Consider the following 25,035-nt stretch of genomic DNA (forward strand, 5'->3'; position numbering starts at 1 on the left):
TTTCGCTCACATCTTCCTAACCGCTTGATCCTCACTAGGGTCGCGGGGGGTGCTGGAGCCTATCCCAGCTGTCTCCGGGCAGTAGGCGGGGGACACCCTGAATCGGTTGCCAGCCAATCGCAGGGCACACATAGACGAACAACCATTCGCGCTCACACTCACACCTAGGGACAATTTAGAGTGTTCAATCAGCGTGCCATGCATATTTTTGGAATGTGGGAGGAAACCGGAGCACCCGGAGAAAACCCACGCAGGCCCGGGGAGAACATGCAAACTCCACACAGGGAGGCCGGAGCTGGAATTGAACCCGGTACCCCCACACTGTGAAGCCGACGTGCTAACCACTGGACTACCGGGCCGCCCGTACTTACAAATTAAACAACTGAATGAGTTAAAAGTACTGTCCTGGATTTTAAAAAATATTTAAGACACTATAATGTGCAATACATTCTGACATATCTTGTAGTCATGTTTTTCCCCGCATAGCTGGTACCACGGAATCACTGTCATAGCAGGAAACAGCAAACCCTTCTTGAACATTTTGACTTCCTTCAGGGTCATTTCTTCTCAGCACAGTGTATATCCTTTTCAGGTCACAGTGCATCATTACACCGACAAGAAATGTGCAACGAAAGCGTGATTAAATGACAAACAATGTGAGGGAAATTCCAATTAGGTTTTTAACATCAACATGCACCCACAAGGCAATTTACCTACTGTAACTCCGATTAGGAGTATTCAAGGACTTCCGCTTAAAAAAATTGGCAATACAGAGACTGAATAACACAACACAAGGCCGACAGGAAATCGAAGGCCACAGGCTCCCTGGACTCGGTTTGCGCTGCTTTGATAAACCAAGGGTGCGCTCTCTTCCTCTGCCAGCAGAGCCCGTTTTTACTGGCGTTCAGCGCCTAAGTGGACACACACACACACACACACACACAGGCCGATTCCACGCAGACGGTGTTGACAGAGCAGAAAGTCAGCACTCATGAACTCATGATGCAGGATTGCTGGAGTTTACAGAGGCTGAACGAGGTCCCATCAGCACAGTGGAAGCTTGTCCTGCTTCGGAGTTTCAAACCCTTGTTAAAGCCCGTGTGTTTTCTTGCTTGCTTGAGTATTTGTTTTGTCCACAATGACAAGAGTCCCATTTTGCTCCACGACTGACTTGGACTTCTTTTACTAGTATTCAGTAGCAAAAAGAACAGGAAGCGGATATTTACCACAAAAACGTAAGCATAATTGATAGAACAGTTCTGATGTCAAAAAATTACTGTGGGACTTGAAGCCAGCCAAAATTGTCAAGACAACAATGTCTCGACAATTCACAAGCCAAAACTCCTTGGGCCTGGATCCCAGCAATCAGTTCTCACGGTAGCAAGAGGTTCCTGCTTTGGCAAGCAGGAATATTGCAGCAATAAGAACGAAACGGAGGAAAGCCGTGCACTGGGAAACCTTTTTTTTTTAAAAAATAAAGTCATCATTGCCTACAGGGCAGAGAAGGAGAACAGTGGAAAGATTGTTGCTCTTATCAGGACATAAAGCCAACAGACGCCGCGAAGCGGCCTGGCTGCTGAGCACAATCACACTCATTTCAGCATTTGTGGGCGTGAGGCTTCAAGAAAGACAAGAAATGCAGTAGAAGCTCAAGGTTACACATCAGCCTGACGGACCAGTGAAGGGTAAGGCCCACCGCACACAGAGCAACGCGGCCAAATGGCCAATCTTATCTGGAAACAACTTCTTGAGACTTTAGATGTACAGTATTGCACTGCATTAGTTTTTAATTGACTGCCCCGGCAACTGAAGCCATATTAAAAGTAAGGCAGGAAACGAGAAGTAAAGGAGTGAGTGTGGTTATTTCAGAGGCGGTTGGCAATGATGAACTCGTGCACTTCAGCGACAGTCTACACACTTCGCACGCAACGCAACACACACTGAAAAATGTTTTTCTTGAATTTACTCAATTTTATTTTGTCAGGTGGCTGCACAAAATAAAATCATTCGGATGCAGATACATTCAAGTAAATGTGTAATCGAGATTTTTAAAAAAATGCATCTGGCTCCAGATGATTGTATTTCAGGCAAACGCCTGACAAAATAAAGTACGAGTAAATTCAACACCATTTTTTTTGTGTATGATTTATTTCCATGACTCCCCTATCCGAAAAACCGGTTTCCGTTCAACAACAAACCGGCGTGATTATTAAAAGTTCCGTTAAGTGCAATGATGAACAACTACTGCTGTGTAAGATGAGATGCAATGCGATGCGATTCTTTAAAGCATCACACTACAATTGAAGCACATTTTTATTTATATGCATGAAAAAAAATCTAATAAAACTGAAGTCAAAAAAACTTCAGGGAGCGCATTTGGTTGTGTGCAATTGCCTCTCTGCAATCCTCTTGGAGCGTCTAAGAACAATATTTGGTTGGTTGGTCTCCTGCTGATGCTCAAGTGGCCTTGCTGGCTCAGGATGCTTCGGGTTGTCTGCCTCTTTGCCACTTTCCGCCTGCGACGCCGCAGCCTTTGCGCGACTGACGGCCTTGGGTCTCCCTCGGCCAGGTTTCGAATTATCGGCCAGTTTCTGCTGCCCCGCGGCTGCTTTGGGGGCCCTCTCCACCGTGGATTTTGAAGGCGATCTGTGGGGTTTGTATGCACGCTTACTTGCGTCCTTGCCAGCGGGCAGATCAGTCTTTGGCGCCACTGGTTTAACAACTCCTCTTCTCTCAATCTATTTGAAGGGTTGGATAGTAAGTTTAGACGTTGGCGCAAAACTTAAATTCATTGGTTGAAGCCAAGCTGTGCTCTTACCTCTGGTTGAGCTAGTTTAGAGTTGAGTTCTGCCATCTTTCTCATTAGTTGCTGAATCAGCATCTAAAAGCCAACAGAAGAGATGAATTAAAACAGCTTTATCGGCTGTGGTTCCGTTCCTCACCTGGCAACCAACAAGTTGTTTCACCAACTGTTCAGTCTCCTTTGATTCCTCCTTTGTCCTGAGACGCACATAAGTTCAGAATTCAACTAAAGGATGTGATTTGTAGTAAATAATGACATGGGACACACGTGCACAAATTGCAACATGAGATGAGGTCTAAACATACCGACTTATGTCCTTCTCCATATGACTGAGTGCCTGCTGCTGCTTCTTCTTCTTCTTCTTCTTACTCGGTGCCCTATCCACATCTTCCTTGTTTACTACAGCCAGCAGTGACGTGGCATTTTGCTCCAACACTTTGATTGATGACAACATGATTCCAAGCACCTGCTTGTGGTGCTCCACAAGCTCCGAGTACGATGAAGACTGATAGGCAGAAGACATTTACACAAACTGGTCTATGTAAAAAGAACTGTGAAGAAGACACTCAACATTTTTTTTTACCTTTGGTAAAGATATTTGATGGGTTCTTCATTGGTATGACTACACAAAATGACTCCACCCCCTACCTCGGGGTGCAGGATGAAGTCAGATCCAGCCACTCCCGCCAACGTAGTCCAGTCACAAGTTAAGAGTAGTCAACTTCCAAGGTCATGACAGGATGAAGCTGAAAAGTGCTATAACTTCTACTATTCAACTTAAATTTGATCACTTCCTCTTAGGGGTGTCATGATTCGGTTTAGGGACCAACAGGTGGCACTGTAGGGCTCCCCCGGCAGCTGCACACCTGTTGGTCATAACTAATTAGGTCTTTAAAAGGACTCCCAGCCCAAACACTCAGTTTCGGGTCATTGTTGCTTCTTGCTACTGGCATGTGTGTTGTTGTTGCTCTTGCTACCGTCATGTTTTGTTTGTTGCTGTTGCTTCTTGCTACTGTCATGTTTGTTTCAGTCATGTTTAGTTCATTGTTATGTTTTAGCTTCAGTCCTGTTTTGGTCATGTTTTTGTTATTGGCAGTTTTTAGTTTCTGCAATGGTTTTTGTTTGTTACTTTGGACTTTGTTTAGGATTTAGTTTTCTTGTTTTAAATACGATTCTTCAAATACACCCTGATCTTCCCTCCTGCCTGCTTTTTGGGGTCCACCACCACCACACAAATGTGACAAGGGGCATTTTTGTCTGATTTTGTAATTTGTCACTTCAGCTCTTGAAATAAAATCAAGATAGTGACTACATCAATGTTCAGATTTTGGCTCTTTTTTTGGATATTGGTCATCAATTCAAACCTGTGAAATACATATTCTTTAAAAAATATCCTTGTTATTGACTGGATTGAATGAGTCATTGTAGACATGATACTGGATTTTTTTGCTGTGTTTTCGCTATTCGATTACATCATTGGTTAATATTTGAGCAAAAGAGCAAATTCAAATAATATTTTTAGTTTCCAAAAGGGGCGTTTAATGACTTGCTGCACTCCAGTGGTGAAAATGAATGACGACATTGAGAACTCTACTGGCCATAGAGAAGAACGTTAGTTTTAGAAGGGGAAGCGCCCTCTGCTGATTGAGAAAAAATATTCGGAATGTAGGGGGGGGGGGGGGGGGAGAATATAAAAAGTACTGAGGCTGCATGAACAACAAAATCATTTTAGGTCGTTTTCCCACCTGCACATTGCGCAAATGATAATTGAACGGTTACAAATGATGGATATATGTGTTGTAATGAGCTGATGTTGGTTAAAAGCATGATGTATTTAAAGAAGTAAACAACAATAAAAATGTTGATGATGGTCCTGAATAAGTTGTAGGAAAATCAATTCAAAAAACGTATTCAGAGCAGTCGGTGCAAAAAATATCAATGTAAAGTTAACAAGTAATGTCAGCTTACTTTGTCCAGATCATCTTGCACGTTCTCGCTGGAGGTCAGCATCGGCTCCAAGACCAGCTCCCTTTGCAGCACGCTTCGCACCACCTCCAGCTCTGCCTGAAGAGCATGCAGATGAATTGGCTTCCCAACTTGTGCACATGGATCACTTCACTGAAAGCCAACCCATAGCTCCTTGACATGTTTCTCCACTTGAATCTTCCTCAAGAAGTCCAGGTCACCGGCTGTTATCTCATACCCCTTCATGCCGTTCAGTAAGGTGTCGGGGTAAGCAGAAAAAGCTTGCAAAAATGCACACATGTTAGAATCTGACCCTCTGGTGTGCCAACGCGTCACAACTACATTGAACTGATTTTACAGAATCATTTTTGATATTCATTTAATTGCCAATATTATGAATGGACGGGCAGAAACATGACCTTGGAAAATTCAGTGATTTGCCTTTGAGAAGCATATGTGTTAATATGTGCAATGGTGCATTTTCAACTGTTAATTCATGATTGTAGCAACGCAGTGTGGGTATAAAACTATTCACTGATCAAAACAAATTTGCTGCTTCACATAAAGACATGAAAATGCTATTCAACACTATGCATGTTGGCGTGATCCTTTTGAAAAATGTTCTAGAAGCGTTGTGGCCAAGCTTTGCAGGAATTTATTTGACCTCACTTAATTTGTTGGAAAGATCAAATAAAAACTACAAATATTGCATATTTAATTATTCTATATATATTCACCGTAACAGGCCCAGATGTTTTACACTGTAAATGTACTCGTGATTAAATATCAGTATATGGGTCAGACACAATTGGAGCATATTTTAGGCGCCAACATTGGGGGAGGGGGGAGCAATTATTTTATATTTTTTTTCTGGGGATACACTTTCAAGTAAAAGTGGCAATAACAGAGCATATACTGTAATTTGATTTGTCCAGGTCAACCTAAACTCAACTACACTAACATTTTGTCATCTCAATAATTTGAAAACCCCCCCCCCAAAAAAACAAATGATTTGATAAGTGCAATGCATATTTTATGGCCCATTAGTTTTATAACTTGAGTGAGTTTCTCCTGAAATTCTAGAATATCCCACATTAGGAGTGTACTTTTTGTGATATTTCCGTTTTGTGGTTTGCTGCAAGATTTTTCTATTGCAAAATACATGCCTTAGTTGAATAAGGTTTCTGGTAACATTGTTGAGAAGTATCATTGAAAAAGCCTTACCTGGTTTTGTGCCTGAAGTGTTGAACTCGGTCTCATCCGGAACAGGACGCTCGCCACTGTCCTCCTTTGGATCATAGACAAAGGTCATGAGGTCACCACTTGGACTGAAAACGAAACAGTTAAGTCAGACAACAGATGGTCTAACTGGATGCACGGACCTCAGTGTCCTGATGGAATGCCGCAATGTGACTTTTTTGATCCTCATTGATAATGACCAAGCGTCTCTTCACTTCGGACAGAGGAGGCGTCCTGGGCAGTTGCCTGCCGGTTGGGATGAAGTGCAAGCTCCCTCCCAGCCTCTTCAAATAATTTTCAGCCATGAGGGATGTACAAACTAACAATGGCCTGCTCCCGCGAAACAAACAAAATAAACCCTTCTTCTGTCCCTTTAACAACTCGATTGGTTGCACCTGGGGCGCAATGATGCCTTCTGGCCACCAGGGAGCAAAATAGTTGTGCAAATGAAATGCACTCTTGACTGGACATTTTCAGTCGCCTTTTTAATTTTTTGTTTTCGATTGGCAGTTGAAAAACGAAAGAACGAATGATACACGGATTATTTTACCCATTGCAAACATATTTCATCCATCCGTCCATTTTCTGACCCGCTTAATAATAATAATAATAATAATAATAATAATAATAATAATAATAATAATAATAATAATAATAATGCATCTCACAATAGTCGCGGGGAATGCTGCAGCCTACCCCGGCTGTGTTCGGGCAGTAGGCGGGGTACACTCTGAACTGGTTGCCAGCCAGTCGCAGTACACTTTTCATGCAAAAATGTAATCTAACTCTAACTCAATATTATTTAATCTTATATTTTATATTATTTTAGCCACCAATAGATTGAGAAGAAAGCAAATTAAAAACAAAATCTAAATATGTTGATAGTTGCACATAGACATGTCACTTCCTGTGAAAGGACCACATTTACACTTGTACAAATATCTGACGGCCCTGCAAAGTGCTAAGTGAGCTGACTGCTTTCATACTTGGACCAACATTTGGCACCTGCATAGTCATTTGCAAGAATTCATTCTCCATTCTGAGAATTGCGTTTTCAGACCACAAGCATACAATGCTAGCGAACATAAAATCCCCCTTGGTTCATTTTGTGTTTGAGGGACACTACCTGGGAATGCACAAGAGACATCAGAAGAATGTGAACAAGGGAGCATGAATGATATATTCAGAAAATTCAAAAGGCATTCCCAATCCACGGCCTTATTGCAGAGAATAGTTAGATGTTTTCAGTGGCAAGAAAATCACGAACAGCACATGCATTCACTGTTCAGCACCATATCCAGCCAGAGAAACAGCTTCAGTTCACAGGCCCCTGTCAATGCCCTGCTCCACTGACAGATTGAGGAAATCTCTCCACCGTCATGCCATGCGGCTTTTTAATTCCACCCTGGGAGGGAACTGCTATTATCATATTCATCCTCTCATCTTTGTACTGTACTGCCAACAATTTGCACACAGATCCCCCATGCACCTTATTCTGGACTTTCACACTGCACTGGAATTGTGACTCTTATTGTCTTTCTCTTTCCATCTCTCTCTCTCTCTCTGAGTTTTAGGGAACTTATGGTTAAAAAAACACTGATATTTTGTTTGGTAAGTTTGTTCATTCTCAGCTATTGCAATCTTGTATCTATTTACTACTTGTGTGGGAGTATATCAAGTTAAATATTTTCACTTTACTTGAACACTGGATTTTGGTTTTGGCAGAAGAAACACACATATCCACTGTACAAGGCAGGTGGACAGTTAGCCGAGCGGAAATCCAACTATCTTTAAACTGCCAGTGTCACACTGCCGGTCCCGCATGCTTTGTGGCACTCCAGGAACTTGAAAGGCGAGCACTAAGTCGTAAATACTTCTGCTTTTAAACTCCTTGCTCCCATGACGCCGCAGGAGAGATGAAGAGAGAAAAGGGTCATGCATTGGTGCTTTGTACAATCTGATTGGGTAACAAATTATTAGAGCTCATGTTCTAGTCGCAGTATCTCAAACATGCACTAGGCCTCTTGCTCCAGTGCAGTTACTGAAGTCACAAACGCACACACCACTAAAAGTTCTTTGGTGTCCTAAAAAGACCACCACTCCCTTTGTTGCACCAAATTGAGTGGGAAGCTCATAAAGAGAGGAATATGTGCTAAGACATTTGACTCCACGGGGAGATGTCCATTGATTCATTTTAAAATCTAACCGCAAATGGCTGGCAACCAGTTCAGGGTGTCCCCCGTGTCTTTATGATGGCGCGGACAGGCTTCAGCATGCCCACAACCCTAGTGAGGAGAAATGTTTCGGAGAATGGATGGATGGATTAAAATCTAAAATCCATTTACTCATTCAATCCCAGCCATTTTCTCTGGAGCAACCCCCTCAATCCCAGAATTTTACTAGATTTTGACTGATCTTGCAAGGCCCACAGAATATTTGGTTTATATAAACATGGAGCCTACCAAAATAAAGTTTGGACTCTCTTCTTTCAGGAGAAAAAAACATTTTTGTTTCGTTTTCTATTCTTCAGCAATCGACATTACAAAATGGCTAAATTCCATGAAAATTGTGAATCTGGGCAAAAAACTGAAAAAAAGAGCTTTTTGTAAAAGCATGCATTTCAAGCACCAATGCCACCTACTGGTCGCTTTTTTACATGATTTACAATGCAAACGTCTTATTCGCATTCACAGAATGCATCGGACCCTCCTCCTTTCTATGACGCAATAAAAAGACTTAGACGTACAAGTACGTCCTTGGTAGGAGGGGCCTAATTTTAAAAAGACGTACAAGTATGTCGTGTGGAATGAAAGCGTTAATGATTACTAAACATGTTTCAAGACAAATGGAGTTCCAAATTATAGACTTAGCGTGGAGTTGGTAGCCCAGTGAGCAGGTTAGCACTTCTGCCTCACAGTTCTGAGGTTCAGGAATTTCATCTCCAGCTTTCCCGTGACTGAGGTGCGCACAGACATTTTCAACACATCGCTCCCAACAATGTCCCAACCTCCCTAAAGACTGACTCCATCATCCCCATCCCGAAGATCTAAACAGTGGCTCCAAATGACTATCGGCCAGTAGTAGTAGTACTTTGAGAAACTGATCGTGGCACAGATCACAAACTCTATGCACATCACTGTGGACCCTCACCAGTACACCATTTCAGTGGTACATCCAACCCTCACCAACCTGCAAAGGAGGAAGTCCGACATCTGCATGCTCTTGGGGTATTTCAGACACCTTCAACATCTCACAGAACCTGTTGCAAAAGGTAAACTTCTGTGGGCTAAGTCCATCACCGGGGAACTGGATCCTGGACATATTTGGAACGGAAAAATTATTAACGGTACTTGCACTTGAAAATGAAATGTTTTTTCTTCTTCTTCTTTTGCTCTTTACCTTTCCTGTTAGGGGTCGCCACAGCACGTCATCCTTTTTTCCAAGTCTTCTTCAAAGTCTTCTGCATCCTCCTCTCTATCACCAACTGAAGTGTAATGATGTATTTTAGTTATCATACATTTGCCTTCAATGTCTTCCCTCACTACATCTGTCAAACTTCTCTGAGGTCTTCCTCTTGCTCTCTTTCCCGACAGGTCCCTACTGACCATCCTTCTACCAATATACTCACTATCTCTCCTCTGCACGGATCCAAACCATTTAAATCGTCTCTCTCTAACTTTTTCCTCCAAAACATCTAACCTTATCGATCCCTCCGATGAGCTCAGTTCTAATTCTATCCCCGATGACTCCCAAAGTAAACCAACATCTTTATCTCTGGCACCACCCAGCTCTGCTTTGTGCCATTTCCTCATTGTCACTGCGTCCAAAAAATACATCATGGATTACTGTTTTCTAAACTTAGTCCTTCATCCTGGCGGTGACTCGTCTATCTCATAACACTCCATTGCTGTGGACTGCTGACCGTAAGTATTGTATGCTCTAAAGTGTGATCATTTTCACAGTGTTTTCTACTTAGTAATGCTAATGCAAGAACTATCATTAAATTATAAAACTGTTAATGCAGCACATAACTATAGCGTCACCACAGCTTTTCTTTTACTTTCAAACTCATCCTGTTGGCACGAGTGAACCACATAGCTAGCTGACTTTGGCACGCCTACTGTATGTTTGACACCCCTGTGATCAATGTGCCACAGTGTTCAATGGGAAAAGTGTGGTTTTGCTTTTGTTTTGTGGCACATTTATATTTCTCCTCGAAAAGCACAATCCATCCCAAGCATGAGGTCCTTCCCCTCAGGGACTGCTGAGGCAGTGGGCTTCAGTCAGGATCCATGGAGTAGAGTCATTGCCATTTGCGACACACAAGCACCCAAGTGTGTGTGTGTGTGTGTGTGTTTGGAGGGTGGTGGGGTGCAGACATGGCTCAAGGTGTCAGAAGGCAGGCTAGTTTAAATTTAACTGGCTGCAACTTAACATGGCAGGTCCTTCGCTCCCTCTCCCTCTCTCACACACACACCCATGCCCAGACAGCATCATGCTCACACAGACTTAGCCTTAGACACCATCCTGCACTGTGCGCACCATACAGCAGCAGCCATCCTCATTCAGACCACCTGGATTGTACAGGGGGACGGCCGAGGACATAGCAGAGAAGTAACTCTCACACTGGGTGGGCAAGAAGCATTCAACACTAAGGATAAACACGTCATCCAAGGCGTCAGGCTGAAGAAACGACCGGCAGCTCTGCAGCATCACAGCAGCACAGTTAGCGGTTGTGTCGCTTAGCTACGAGAGGTAAGACCAGAGGAGCATGTGCACAGTGGCCGTGAAGGTATCTATTAGAAATACTTTGACTACTGGAGAGAGGAAAACTGCAGAGAAACTGCTGTGTTCCATGGGATTAGTATGCAACGGGGTCCAAATTCACATTGGATGCACAGGAAAATAAATCAGTACCATTCTACGAAGGGTGCCGATGACTGCGGTCACGCGGCACATCAAAGCTACAGTGATAACTCATGCAAAACAGTCCTGATGTGACAATGGCAAATGTTGGCCGCACCCAGGAAAGTTTTGCAAAGGTGTTTCCATTTTTCCACTGGCTCTACCATCACTGGCTTGCCAACGGCTGCGTTTTGATGATGTGTTGATGTGATGGGGATCATAGGTTCAGATTGTATATGAAATAATTGCAGTCAGTCAATAGGTCTTGATTTTTTTTTAAACAACCTTGTCCTTATGGAGCCATTTGGCATTTTTGCTCTGAATAGTTAAAATACTTCACTCCAAAATGTACAAAAAACATGTCCTATTGTCTCATATTAAGATTTAAAGTATTACACAATGCTGAAAGTTTAAACTATAAGCAAGCAAGATGTTGACAATATTTGGTGCATGACTAGCAGTGACGATTAGCATCCAATAGCAGAGCAGCAGGCCAGTAGTGCCTTCTGGTGTTACTAATCTGCAGCAATCAACTAATTTAACTACTTAACATGGCGACTCACAAGTGTGACTGCTGGCCATTCATAGTGATATCTGATTATTTCACGCGGCACGGTGATCCACTGGTTGTTGCGTCAACTTCACATTGCAGAGGTTCAGGGTTCGATTCCAGCTCCGGCCTTCACTTGTGGAGTTTGCATGTTCCTCCCGCACCTGCTGATTGAACACTCTTAAATTGTCCCTAGGTGTGATTATGAGCACGAATGGTTGGTTTTCTATGTGTGACCTGTGATTGGCTGGCAACCAGTTCAGCATGTCTCCCGCCTACTCTCCAAAGACAGCTCTGATAGGCTACAGCACACCCGCGACCCACATGATGATGAGCAGATTGGAAAATGGATGGATGGATGGATGATTATTTCACTTTCAGCGCGTGAATCATCATCAAGCCTCATCCTAATCATAACATGTTGAGTATTTATTCTCTGGTCGACTGAGCAGACCTTTAGGCCAGGACTCACACTTTTGACGCGTGGGAGGCTCGCATTAAGACAGACTAAAGGCTTTTGGAAACAATGCATTTTAAGAGATAACATCTAAAGTGCTGAAATCACTGGAGAAAAGTACACCTTGCTGCTGAGTGACAGTTTGGGGCTAGTGGGGCACAGATTGTAAACGTACTCTGAGCTCCTCGACTAGGTGGGCGGATTACAGTCTGGTTAAGAGGTTTTGTGTTGGATTTATCACTGACTCATCTAGTCAGAATGTAGACATCAGCACCAGCTAATGTCTACAAAAAAAGGTTCACAATTACATAATAAAAAGAAGATAGTTTGCGAGAATAGAAATCTGGACAATATTTATTCTGGCTTGTCAAGAAAACGAATTGCACGATTCAACAATTGCATGTCATGCAAACAAATGGCAGCATCAATAAGAAAAGCTATTCAGAACAAACATTCTTGGATTGCATTTGCTGATTGGAGAAGAACTGAGCTTCTCAGTCCATGCAAAGCAATGACATTTGTCAAATTTGTGCTGTTTATCAAATCATTTGTTGTCTGGTGTATTGAGGCAATGAGGTGGCAGCGAGGTTAACCAGTCCAAATCCAAGTGTGGAATGAGAGGGGCATGGTGCTCGCTGACTTGTTTGGGCTCCCTAGGTCTGGTTTCACTTACAGAATAGCTACCACTCAGAGCTCTGGGGAAAGAGCACTATTTATACTTGAGCAGAAACGCCAGTGTTGTCCAACAATAGCTTTGCTCCGAGCTTGACCCGCAGACTTCACAGTCCAAATAAGTCGCAGCCATCACACTGAATGATAGGATGGAACCCCAGAACCATTGTTCATCCAAGCAAGTTAAAAAGAATTTTAGTACACTGAAGTGGTCAAAGACACAGTTGTAACAACTCTTCATGAATTGAATCATAATTAGGGGTTAGCTATTTCTAGAGGTGGCAAACATATTCACACTCTGTACTTCTACTTCTAGTCAAGTACCAAAGCTTGTGTAAAAAAAAGACTGGTGAAAGTAAAACGACCGATTCAACTCTTCTCATTGAGTCAAGAAAAAATATTCACACTCTGTACTTCTACTTCTAGTCAAGTACCAAAGCTTGTGTAAAAAAAAGACTGGTGAAAGTAAAACGACCGATTCAACTCTTCTCATTGAGTCAAGAAAAAATGTACTGACTGACTATTCTGATTGCTAACCAATTTTAAAAACTTGGCACATTAAAAAAAAAAGTACTTGTACTGTGTTACGTCTCACCACAAGCAATACCTGACACCAAAAGTCTGGACTTCTGGACTAGTGTAACCTGCATTTCTGCTCAAGCAGAATATATGGCACTCCCTTGGCCCCGCCATCACCATTAGAAGCGATGGGCTTGGGTCGGTACACTTTCTCATGCACAGGCACAGAACATAACAACTCAAAACAAGCCATAAAGTCAGGACGTTGTATTTATGGGGTGTCCTAGTACTTGTAATGTGTGTCCGCGTCCCTTCAAAGGTATCATAGAGTGAGTCCTTTGTTTAGTTTAGTTTTTTTCTTTTTACTGAAGACAGTTTAGGTCGAAATCAAAAGCTTAATATACAACTAGACATTTGCAGTCTCTGGAGTAATTGCATGAGAATGCTGAAATGCGAAGTGAAAAAAATATGGATGCCTCTGGAATGGTGTTGAATGATGTTGAAAATGACTACCAATGTGGGGAAATGTTTGAATTTTGAATGGTATTGATGATTTTGTTGACGGTGTCATTAGTAATGAATAGGGAATTTTTGGTGCAATTTTTTGGGGGTGAAAATGTTGAATTTTTGGTCAATGGGGAGCAAAGTGAAAATTGTTCCAAATGTGGCTCAAATGAGTTGAATATTTAGAATTTCAAAATGAGAACAATGTTAATCTGTTATATTCAATAACTCACTGGGAATGAATGACCAAAAGCAGATCATTGCTTTCTCAGCTATTTAACCTTTCCAACAATTCATTAAAGTTTAATTGTTGTCTCACCAGTCCATAAAACTCTTGAGGCACACATCTACGCATGTTTCTTCTTCTACTGCCCGAAGACAGCCAGCTCCAGCATGCCTGCGACCTATGTGAGGATAAGCGAATTAGAAAATGGATGGATGTAAATATCTATCAAAACTGATATATTTATTGAGGGGAGTGAATAAAGAGCACAATATGAATTTGGTCCGCCGTGGCAGTCAGGTCTGGTCTTTCTGAATATATTAAGGAGCTGTCCGATGTTGTGATTTAAAAAGGAAATGCTTGTAAAGTGATTTTTTTTTAATCTTTGGCGTGTTTTGACAAAAAACTAAACAAAAACGAAAACAAAAACAACAACATCACAGAGGTCTTAAGACACCAGCGAACTGTTTTAACCTTTTCAGGGACAGCAGTCTGTTCATCATCTTTATGGACAGAATTTCTAGGCGCAGCCGAAGTGTTGAGGGGGTCCGTTTTGGTGGCCTCAGTATTGCATCTCTGCTTTTTGTAGATGATGTGGTATTGTTGGCTCCTTCAAGCATGGCTCTCCAACTCTCACTGGAGCGTTTCGCAGCTGAGTGTGAAGCGGTTGAGATGAAGATCGACACCTCCAAATCTGAAACCATGGTCCTCAGTCGGAAAAGGGTGGAGTGCCCCCTCCGGGTCGGGGAAGAGATCTTACCCCAAGTGGAGGAGTTCAAGTATCTTGGGGTCTTGTTCACGAGTGGGGGTAGGAGGGAGCGGGAGATCGACAGGCGGATCGGTGCAGCGTCTGCTGTGGTGCGGACGTTGTATCGGTCTGTCATGGTAAAGATGGAGCTGAGCCAAAGGGCGAAGCTCTCAATTTACCGGTCGATCTACGTTCCAACCCTCACTTATGGTCACGAGCTATGGGTCGTCACTGAAAGAACGAGATCCCGGATACAAGCGGCCGAAATGAGTTTTCTCTGCAGGGTGTCCGGGCTCTCCCTTAGAGATAAGGTGAGAAGCTCGGTCATCCGGGAGAGGCTCAGAGTCGAGCCGCTTCTCCTCCACATCGAGAGGAGCCAGATGAGGTGGCTTGGGCATCTGATTCGGATGCCTCCTGAACGCCTCCCCAGTGAGGTGTTCTGGGCATTTCCCACCGGGAGGAGACCCTGAGGAAGACCCAGGACACGCTGTAGAGACTATGTCACCCAGCTGGCCTGGGAACACCTCGGGATTCGCCAGGAAGAACTCGAAGAAGTGGCTGGGGAGAGGGAAGTCTGGGCTTCCCTCCTAAAGCTGCTGCCCCCGCGACCCGACCCCGGATAAGTGGTGGAAAATGGATGGATGGTTGGATGGAGGGAGGAACAACAGTCACTACATTGGACAGCTTATCATGTTATCAGGTTACAGGGTGCATGAAATGGTTACATTGTGAAACAATCATTTCCTTTTAAATACAGGTACAGTATATATTACTCATTTTTTTTCTTTTTTCTTTACTGAGGTTAAAGTCCACCTACTGTTCACATTTGCTACAGCATCATCACCCTCACTCCTTTTAGTGTGTGTACTTTGGTTTGACTATGCAGCAGGTTGAATTTGGACTCCACCGTAGGCTACTTGATAGGGGCCGGGACTTTCCATGATGCGACACAACTTGTCAAACCTGCGCCTCCCTTTGCTGTGTGGCCTGGTTGGTTATGTTCTCATAAAATCCTCACAGAGATCAGCATACGATATTTGGCAGTTATTTCTGGGCAGTCTATTCTCAGGAGGGATGCAACTTTGCCCGTGACATTCCGAGCATACGAAACATGATTAGATAAAGCGACACAAGTACGGTGCCGTAAATATTCACCTAACAGTGGCCATGCCGTGAACACTCCTCTTTTTTTGTGCTGGCATTGTTGCCCCCGTGCTGTGTTGCATGTTGCCAAGGAGACGCCCCTGACGAAGACCAAAGCTGCATGTCTCTCTGTTACAGAGCAGCGTCGACTGCGAGTCAAATGTCACCCACAACACAGAGTGAAGTGTGCATGTCCCTTCATTCCTAAAAATGTCCCGCCTGCCTCGAGGACAGGGGTCTCCGAGCTTTTTCCTGCAAGGGCTGCATCCATAAAATAAAAAAAAATGTAACATTTTAGGGTGGTCTCCGGCCCTGTATCTCCACAAGAATAGGTTCGCTCTTGCACAGCGCAGCAATCAAATCATATCTGCACATTCAGAACCAAAATGAGAGCAATCAAATGTATGTATAAATCTGACAACATTTAAAGGACTGTTTTGGGATCGGCTTTAATGTTATGATTTAAAGATCTGATCAATCATGTCATTGTTAGTGATTACAGCCGCAGTGTTTCTCATTTAAACATTTGTTTGTGGCGGGCTGCCACAAATAAATTTTAGACACCACTTAAAGACTTCAGCGCTATCAATATTTGTGTCGCAGTGCTCATTGCGTGGGCCTTGTGCGTGTCTTCTCATCTATACCCGTACCACTTTCCTTTCTGTGCAAACACAGTCCCTCAATGGACTGACGAATAAAACCTATTGATGCTTACGTTTGGGAATAGATCTTAGTCGTACCAGAGGCATCAACAGTTAAAGCAGTGCCGATCCCTCTGTACATTCGTAAAGATATTGTGCGTTTAGCACGACGCAGCAAAGTGATTATTACATGAAGTGAAGCAAAATTGCAATGCTGTCCTGCAAGCACGTCTGACAGCTCCTGTCGCTGCTTGAATACCTGCAATCTTTCAGCTCACTATTTTGCAACATTATTGATTATTACATATTGTTTAGCAGCTAACAAGCCAGACAGCTCCCTCAGGAGTCATCTGATGCCGTGCCATGCCATTGTGTGCATATTTACTTTCATCGATTAATTCTTGGAGAGCAGCCTTCGCCACACATTGTCTCTGAGCCACAGCGAAATACGTTCACTGGGCGGGCCTTTCGACAGCATGGCAAGTGGCTCAAGGAGGGCTGACCTCGTAATCCTCACGATGTCCACTATCATTTCACACGGAAGCAAATTCCGGCAGATGAGGTGACAGATTGCTGACTGTCCTATAAACCCATGCCTTGACTAATCTACTGTCAGCCCTCAACTGGAGGGGTTAAAGCCCCGAAAGGGGGATGTGTACATTTTAATCCCCACAACGAGTCCTTAAGGTCCCTCTGTCCCTTCAGGGTCTCCTGACTATTGGTAGTGGTGAGTCTTGGGAATTGGGTGGAGGTAACTGGTAACAAATTGTCATTGCTGCTGTTTCAGTGGGACTATTATGGTTGTTGATATGGCTGTTATTGAACATCACATGACCAAACCCAGAAAACAAGTGATCCGTGGCGGCCATTACCCGAGCCCTTTGCCACTGGGATCTCATTTTCAGTCAACAGCAAGTAGGCAGCCCTCTCACAGGGATAAAATAATAGGGATTCTTATATCGGATTAGTTCATATTCCACAAATGCAATCTTAATCAGAAGAGCATGTTTAGACGTGTGGTGGCGAATACAACTTATTATTGACAAGAAAAGTCTTGACTACCTTTAAATAGTCATGAGATCAGGGCCTGGACACCTGAGGCTTAAATTTATAATATACTCCCCTCTGCTGGTTGGTTGGTTACACTACATCCACAATGCCGTGATTACCTTCACCTCATTTCATCTGTGAGGTGCTGCTTTAAGAGTAGGAAAGGCTGCTTGTAAGGGAAATACTTTGGCACGTGATCAGGATCACCTGTATGGTAAAAAAGAAAAATGTTGTAATGATGAGTTAACCCGCAAGGGTCAAACTCAAGTCCCGGGGGCCACTTTTACCTACCCACAACATTTTACGGGGCCCATTAAGCCAGCCATATGTGTCTACATAATTTTTCTGACCAAAAAATCCAAACCGGCATTTTTGTGGGTGAACAACTTCAAAACTAGTGAGCCATCAATTTGTTGTGCATACATAATAATATGATGAGGCGATTGTACATTTACATGGCTCCACAGTAACGGTTCTCTGAGGGAAACCATAACTACGCTATGTGGCCTGCAACAAAAAATTATTCGACACTTGCTCTAAATTATTGAGCTCAGTGAAAATCATCTTTACCTTCCTGTTTATGTAGAAAGCAAAGATCTGCAGCGTCACACTCTGTCTAAACCCAATGACCCCCGTCACCGATATTACTACGACCCAACAGCACTTGCGGCTTCTCCTTCTCATAATCACCTGTTCCAAAACAGACCTGGTAACAGTGCAACTGTATGCAGCCTGTAGCTGGGGCCAAGAGAGGAAAACCAATATGGGATAATAAATACAATTGTGTGCTGGAACATGCGTTGAGGCCCAAATGAGATTCTCAGGTCTAAACATAGCATGTACAGTCCTACGGCGAAAGAAGGAGGTTCACTTCTTGTGCGTCATCTTCTGTTCATTGACGTTTGACTTCACGCAACATGAAAAGAAAAAAAAAACAATCTGGTCTCAGTTGTGGAGGTTAAACTTCTGGGGCTTGTTTGCAACCTTGACACCAGAGAGGTTCAAACAGGCCAATGGTTAAAGATGTCGTATTTCATGCTGCTACATGCAATGTTTTGGAAGCAGCTGTAAAATCATTCGAAAGATACCTTACCTTACCTATCCCTTGACCTCGGTTGTGGTCGTTGTGGCGCCCGTGAAGACCCTTTCACCGTTTCTTTCCAACCGTCTCTGTTTTCTGCCTCTCTCTGGGACTTTGCGAAATCCAGGTTGGTCCACTCTCTGATGTTGTCCTCCCACCTCTTTTTCTGCCTTCCTCGTTTGCGAGATCCTTGTACAGTTCCTTGTAGCACCGTCTTTGCAAGGCCTGATGATCTCGTAACATGGCCGTACCACCGTAACCTCCGTCTTTTTACGATGGTGAGTAGGTTGTCATGGTGCCCGATAGCTTGTTGTATCCTATTTTGAACTTCCTTGTTTGTTACATGATCGGTGTAAGGGATGTTTAATATCTTCCTGTTGCATCTCATCTCCATTGCAAAGATCTTTCTTTGGAGATCTGCTGTTAGTGTCCAGTTTTCACATGCATATAGGAAGATTGACATGACAAGGGAGCGTAGAAGGTGGATCTTTGAGCGCAGAGCTATCTTCTTATCTTTCCAGATGGTTTGGAGTTTTGCTATTGCTGTTGATGTTTGAGCAATTCTTGCCAACATCTCTGGCCTCGAGCCCTCGTCTGAGATAATAGAGCCTAAGTATTTGAATGACTGCACAGTTTCTAGTTTTTTCCCACTTACTTGGATATCAAGATTGATGCCTTGATTGTTGTTTGTCATCAGCTTTGTTTTTTCGGCAGATATTTCCATGCCATATGAGGCAGCTGCTTCGTCCAGGTGTTCTACTAGTCGCTGTAACTCATCTTCTGTTCCTGCCAGTCCATCTATGTCATCAGCAAATCTGAGGTTGGTGATGTTTCTCCCTCCGATGGAGATTGTGCCTTCATGTTGTTCAAGGGCATCTTCCATGATCCTCTCTAGATACAAATTGAAGAGGGTGGGTGAGAGTAGGCAACCCTGACGCACACCGACTGTAGTTTTAAACCAATTGCCGATACTTCCATTCAGGAGGACAGCACTTGAGGCCTTTCCATACAGGTTTTCGATGATTCGGACGAGGTTGGCATCGATGTTATACTTGCGCATGGTGGTCCATAGGGCTGCGTGCCATACCCTGTCAAAGGCCTTCTTGAAATCTATAAATACGTGGTATAGGTCTTTTTGGTGCGAAAGATGCTTCATCCTGAAATGTTTTGGAAAATGAAAATTACAGACAGAACTTGACGAGCCAGAGGAACATAACTCTCAATGTACTCAATGAGAGGCATGGCAAACCCTCAACTGCTTGCTTATCATGCTCAAACAGCTGATGTGACGCTGCTGTAAATGCAAATCAAAAGTCTGTGAGTCTGAAACTTACATCAAGTACTTAAAAAATACTGTTCTTGTTCAAGTAAACTGAGCCTTTTTGGACAAACTAAGAAATAGCAACTACACACAAATGTAGGGAAAATATTTACCGGTACATAAAAAATGGATATTCAAGTACAGATAATTGAAAAGTCTACTCAAGTGAAAGCACATCAAGGTTGGAAAAACTCCGTTTTTACCTCAGTTTTCTGATGGTAGATCAGAAGAATCAGAATGACTCGCTCACAGGTTTTTGGAAATCATCATCAGGGAAGCTTTACTTGGTTAAATAATATCAGACTTGGGATGAGTGGCCAGGCACTCCAGAGACCCCGCCATTTGCATACAAGCAATTTAAAAGTCACTTTCCCATAACGTATCCATCTAAAACCTCTGTATCATCATCCATGACGCACCTCGAACAATGCCTGATCATCTTCCCCCACACCCAGTGTTTTTGGAGTTCGCCTGTGCTTGGGCAACTTCATGAAATTGCCCATTTTTTTATGTGCACGCGTTTGACGGCAGGGAGCATCTCAAAAGCTTTTATGACACCACCTGTTATTATGACAACCATCCACCCCGTTTGCAAACACTGCACTCCTTCTTTTGGCTCCGTGATTAAAACCACGGAAGCGGGTGCAGTTATTACAGGGTTATTAGTTGGCCTTAAAAAAATACAGTTAAGTTCCTGAGGGTATTTTACAAGCACAAGCATTCTCTATGAAGTGAGATTATGAAAACACTGGGCTGTAATGCAAATAAAATTAGCTGAATAAGTAAATGGCCAACGTATGCTCTTTGTGCAAAAAGAGGAGACTGTTGCTCCTGAATTAAGTGGTTGATATTGAGCCCACTTTGTGTCCAGAAGGCAGACAAGTAGTAGATCTGCTCCTTCTTAGCAAAAGTCATTCACTCCATCTGCTCCTCCCCTCTCCCGCTGCTTGTATTTGATCTTGATTCTCTGAGTGCCCTCAATCACGTCAGGGTGTGATGTAAGGCTGTAGGAATGTACTCAGTAATGTGTGTGTGTGTGTGTGTCTTCCATACATGGGGGGGAGGTTTATTTTCTTTGCAGTACACCTGCTTCCTCACCTTTCACCTTGGTGACTTTAATGGGCAAATGTAAAGTCAAGATCTTTTTTTTAAGTCTTGAAATGTATGTAAACTTTTACGAGTCCAAAAGTCTGAAGACAGCATATTCAAGGCTCTTGGGCCACATCGTACTTTTTGACCAGCGAGCCAACCACGGAAACTTAAGTGGTCATGGGAAAGAAAAGCATCCAAACTGCCAGAAGTTTCCAGCGACTTCTGGCTGCTGATACTGTTATGAGTGCCGAAAGAGTTTAAAAGCTACACTTTAAAAAGTAAATAAAGAAACATTGGGTGCAATCAAGATTTGACGGCAACAAACTTTTATGTTGGGCAATTCAATAAATACTTTCTGTTTTGCTGTGGTAAGAATTGGTTTTCTCGCATTTCATAACAAAAAAGATGCATTTACAGAGCTATACTATTCCTTGTATTGGCTACCTAAGTTAGGTCTCAGTAAAAACAACTCAGCACATTGTTTTGGCACAAACGACTTAATTGCTTTGCTGTGCTAGCTAACATTGTTGCAATAAATGTCAGTAATTTATATTTCAAAGTTGTTGTAGCTTAAATTACCGGTATGTTTTGCTTTGTTTTGTTTTTAAGAGGGTTATAGGCCGGGTCTCTTGTCTACTTTTTCTTGCCTAGGGATTATTTCATAAAACAAATTATCACCAGCAATTAATGCATCCACCCATTGTCCGAGCCGCTTATCCTCACAGGGGTCGCGGGTGTGCTGCTTTCTCACAACCATCCGCATTCACAATCACACTTTAGAAAAATTTCGAGTAATCAATCAGCCTATCATGCAAGTTTTTCAAAATGCGGGAGGAATCCGGAGTACCCGGAGAAAACCCACACAGGCAGGGGGAGAACATACAAACCCCATAGAGGACGGCCGGAGCCCGGAATTGAGCACATGACCCCTCCACAGTGAGGCAGACACGCTAACCAGTCGCCCACTGTGTCGCTATCAACAATTCCAAATTCACAACTAGAGAAATGAATAATTATACTCCTTGACGTCAACACCCATACCTGATCAAACAATTCCTGTATATTTTTTCTCTTAACTCAAGTATGTGCTGTTGGACCTACTACTAATCCTTTTGTTAAATTCAACATGAATCTACTTCGGTGTCCCTGGTGTGACCCTTTTTGCCTTTTGACGATGTGAAATATTTGTGATCCCTCTGAGAGTTTTGGCAGATATGTGACACTTGCACATGCCGAGCTGCTGTACACGTCTGTGACCTCTGGATCTGCTGCACTAACCTGTTCTATCGGCAGCTCGGTGTTATGCCTGAGTGCATGCGGAGTCTGCCCCTGACTAAGGAGGAATTACCTCAGCTCACAATCATGTGGCGTCTCACCTCCACTGTGTACAATGCAATCAACCAGCCTCTGCTCTCACTCACAGGCCATCAGAGGTTCTCACGCATCGGCCCAGTAACCAACAAAATGCCGCTCTACTTATCTGGGAAGTTCAACAAGTGGTGAGAGTCCATTCATCAGAAAATCTATGTAGAATAAAATTACTTTCTGTGAAATATAGATCGAAATAAATCGCTTACTTGAGCAAATGGGATGATTCATTGCCTACTCATGGTTTTCTAATCCCTCTGAGGCCGATGCAAATCTCTTCTTAAAACTGAACTCAGATAAAAGCCTCTATAAAAGATGATGCAATGGTTCTGGAATTCCTTGAGATATGGTTGGTTTCTACTAAAAAATTGTATAAATTGTGTGGTTACAGTTCATTAGCTTGTTCTATCCATTTATCATAGCTGGGTTCATCACAATCAGTGAGCGTCTGAGCATCCCGGTCACATAGCGGACATCAGCGCCAAGCAGATGATGATTCTTCTGATCCCAAAAAGTCTTGTTTCGCTGAAGTGGCTCTTTTCCCCAACCACAGGGGCCCAATCACATCAAACAAAAAACAAAACAAAAGGGAAAAGTTATTGGCTGTAAAGGGTGAACAGCAACTTTCAGGGAGGAGATCCAAGAAAGTTCTGGATGTAGTTCGTAATGTGAAACATTTTTCCATTTTTGCATTAGTTGACGACTCCATTCTGCTGTGAGGCTAATAATATCTTGCAAGGCCGAGAATGCACAAATACAAGGCCAGATATACAAACTTCACACAGGTTATTTTGTTGCTTTAGCCCACTGTCTGAGGTATTTAGAGAATTACACTTTGCTTTTTTCCCCCCCTCTTTTCTTGTCCTACCCCTTGTTCTCCAAAAATGGTGAAAAATCATATTCTCATGCAAATACACCAATAGGCGATTCACAAATGTGTATCAGGATATATTCCAAATAAGAACAAAAAAAAAAAAAACAACGCTCCTTTTTACATATGTTCAAATGAACTGCACGGATGAGTGTGACGTGTAGATCCATTATTCAATGTAGTAGCAATAAATAGAGACAAAAATAAAGGAAGACACAAACGGGCATGCCCCATTATAAATATCTATAGATAATCTAGACCCTGAAATGTCATCGAGGAGCGGTAGAGGATTCCAGTGGCGACCTGAACAACTCTGATGAACTTTGTGCCCCAAAGGGTCAAGGCAGTGCTGGAAAAGAATGGTGGCCAAACAATGTGTCGACATTTTTGGCAGAATTCGGACATTTTCAATTAAGGGTGTATTCATTTCTGTTGCCAGGTTTCGACATGAATTGCTTTGGGATGAGTTATTTTGAGGGAATTGGGTAAATTGACATTCACACACGTTGTATGATGATTATATTGGAGCAAAGTGTCATGTCTTCAGAAATGAGAGAATCAAAATATTTACAAAAATTGTGACGGGTGTTATTGTACACGCGTGTGCACATCGAAGTGTACTTTGCAATAACCCAACACTGTCCTTTCAAGGTAGCAACATGCGCTCCCGTAGCAGCAGCCTGGAGGACGTCACCAAGGTCAAGTTGGCCAAAGAAGAACCCTCTGGGCGGCCAGAGCGTCGCAGTCGCCACCGTGAGCCTCCAGATGACACTGGCACCATCCAGTGGAACCACCAGACCACCAAGAATGGTGGCAGTAGTGCTGCAAAGGGGCCCCGTAAGGAGAAGGCAAGAGACCTTTCGCGTGATGACCTGGTCTTCCTGTTGAGCTTGCTGGAGGGAGAACTGCAGGTCAGGGCACAAGTCCAGAAAGACAGTTTTTCTCAAAAACATCAACAAAAAACGGTGGACATTATTCATTCCGCAGGCCAGAGATGAGGTGATTACTGTGCTGAAGGCAGAAAAAATCGATTTGGCCCTTCTGGAAGCCAAATACGGCTTTGTCACGCCACCCAAAGTCCTGCAGGCTCTGCAGCGGGATGCCATCCAGGGCAAAGTTGACGGCTTACAGGAAGACATCTATGAACGGCCCATGGTGGAGGTACCAGCAGTCTTGTATAAATACTTGCGAGCAATACTGTAATCGAGTCAAAGTATCCACAAAGAAAATATCTTTCGAGTGGCGTAAAAGACATTGTGTAGAATATTCCTTGAGCAGAAGTCTGAAAGGACCTGATACAGTATTTGTTTTACTGAAGTACCAACAATTATTTTCTAATATTAAAGTTTCTTCCATATTAAAAGTAAAGTATTTTTGAAAAATGATGAAGTAGGGAAGTATTCTTACTCATGTTACATGATACAGCTGGCTGTTGTTGATTTACTGTATTTGCAAAAATCACGGTGCATGTGTCCTGCAACTGTCTTGCAGCTGGACAAGCTGGTGGAAAAGCAGAGGGAGACGTACCGCCGCATGCTGGAGCAGCTGCTGATGGTAGAGCAGGCCCACAAGCAGGCCCTGTACAAAATGGCGGATGAGAAGCGCAACCATGGCGACTTTGTGAAGAAGAGCGACGAGTTTACCAACCTGCTGGAACAGGAGCGTGAGAGGTCAGTGTGCAGGACCGCAACACCGACGCCATCACAGAGCTTACCCAACCTCCCTGGCTCTCTATTCCATGGGAAATATCACCCGTTTGAGTTTAGTGATAATTCATGGTCACAGTAAACACTCAATCGAAGTCATAACACAACATGAAAATCAAGGCATAGTTTTGGGACATATTGTATATGAGGTATGTCAGATAAATTCCACGACTGGTG

General features: G+C 43.1%; 2 protein-coding genes across 10 annotated transcripts in view; one reads left to right on the plus strand and one right to left on the minus strand.

Moving 5' to 3' along the window:
- Positions 1-2,257: 2,257 nt before the first annotated feature.
- Positions 2,258-12,920, minus strand: LOC127595834 (uncharacterized). 7 transcript variants are annotated; one of them, XM_052057736.1, is made up of 10 exons: positions 11,476-12,916; positions 9,407-9,491; positions 9,197-9,320; positions 5,993-6,096; positions 4,934-5,049; positions 4,772-4,867; positions 3,109-3,308; positions 2,943-3,000; positions 2,819-2,881; positions 2,260-2,738 (listed from the first exon to the last, which is right to left on the minus strand). In XM_052057736.1, exons 3-10 carry the CDS (start codon positions 9,223-9,225, stop codon positions 2,364-2,366), a joined length of 1,041 nt encoding a protein of 346 aa, XP_051913696.1. In that variant the 5' UTR covers positions 9,226-9,320; positions 9,407-9,491; positions 11,476-12,916; the 3' UTR covers positions 2,260-2,363. The 7 variants fall into 7 exon arrangements, with proteins under 7 accessions (XP_051913695.1, XP_051913694.1, XP_051913693.1 ...); XM_052057735.1 differs by having other exon boundaries at positions 2,258-2,738; positions 5,993-6,056; positions 9,197-9,491; positions 11,476-12,920; XM_052057737.1 differs by lacking the exon at positions 11,476-12,916 and having other exon boundaries at positions 5,993-6,056; positions 9,407-9,620.
- filip1l (filamin A interacting protein 1-like) overlaps positions 10,366-25,035 on the plus strand; it is a 33,596-nt gene continuing 18,926 nt past the window's right edge. Inside the window, exons 1-6 of one of the 3 annotated variants that reach the window (XM_052057696.1) lie at positions 10,366-10,762; positions 19,215-19,320; positions 22,337-22,412; positions 23,804-24,063; positions 24,140-24,313; positions 24,644-24,822. In XM_052057696.1, the coding sequence (XP_051913656.1) occupies positions 23,812-24,063; positions 24,140-24,313; positions 24,644-24,822 (605 nt within the window). In that variant the 5' untranslated portion in view covers positions 10,366-10,762; positions 19,215-19,320; positions 22,337-22,412; positions 23,804-23,811. The remainder of the gene's footprint in view (positions 10,763-19,214; positions 19,321-22,336; positions 22,413-23,803; positions 24,064-24,139; positions 24,314-24,643; positions 24,823-25,035) is intronic. The other 2 variants (XM_052057697.1, XM_052057695.1) reach the window with 2 other exon arrangements.

The sequence above is a fragment of the Hippocampus zosterae genome, chromosome 2 (genome assembly GCF_025434085.1).
Source record: "Hippocampus zosterae strain Florida chromosome 2, ASM2543408v3, whole genome shotgun sequence".
Lineage (NCBI taxonomy): Eukaryota > Metazoa > Chordata > Actinopteri > Syngnathiformes > Syngnathidae > Hippocampus > Hippocampus zosterae.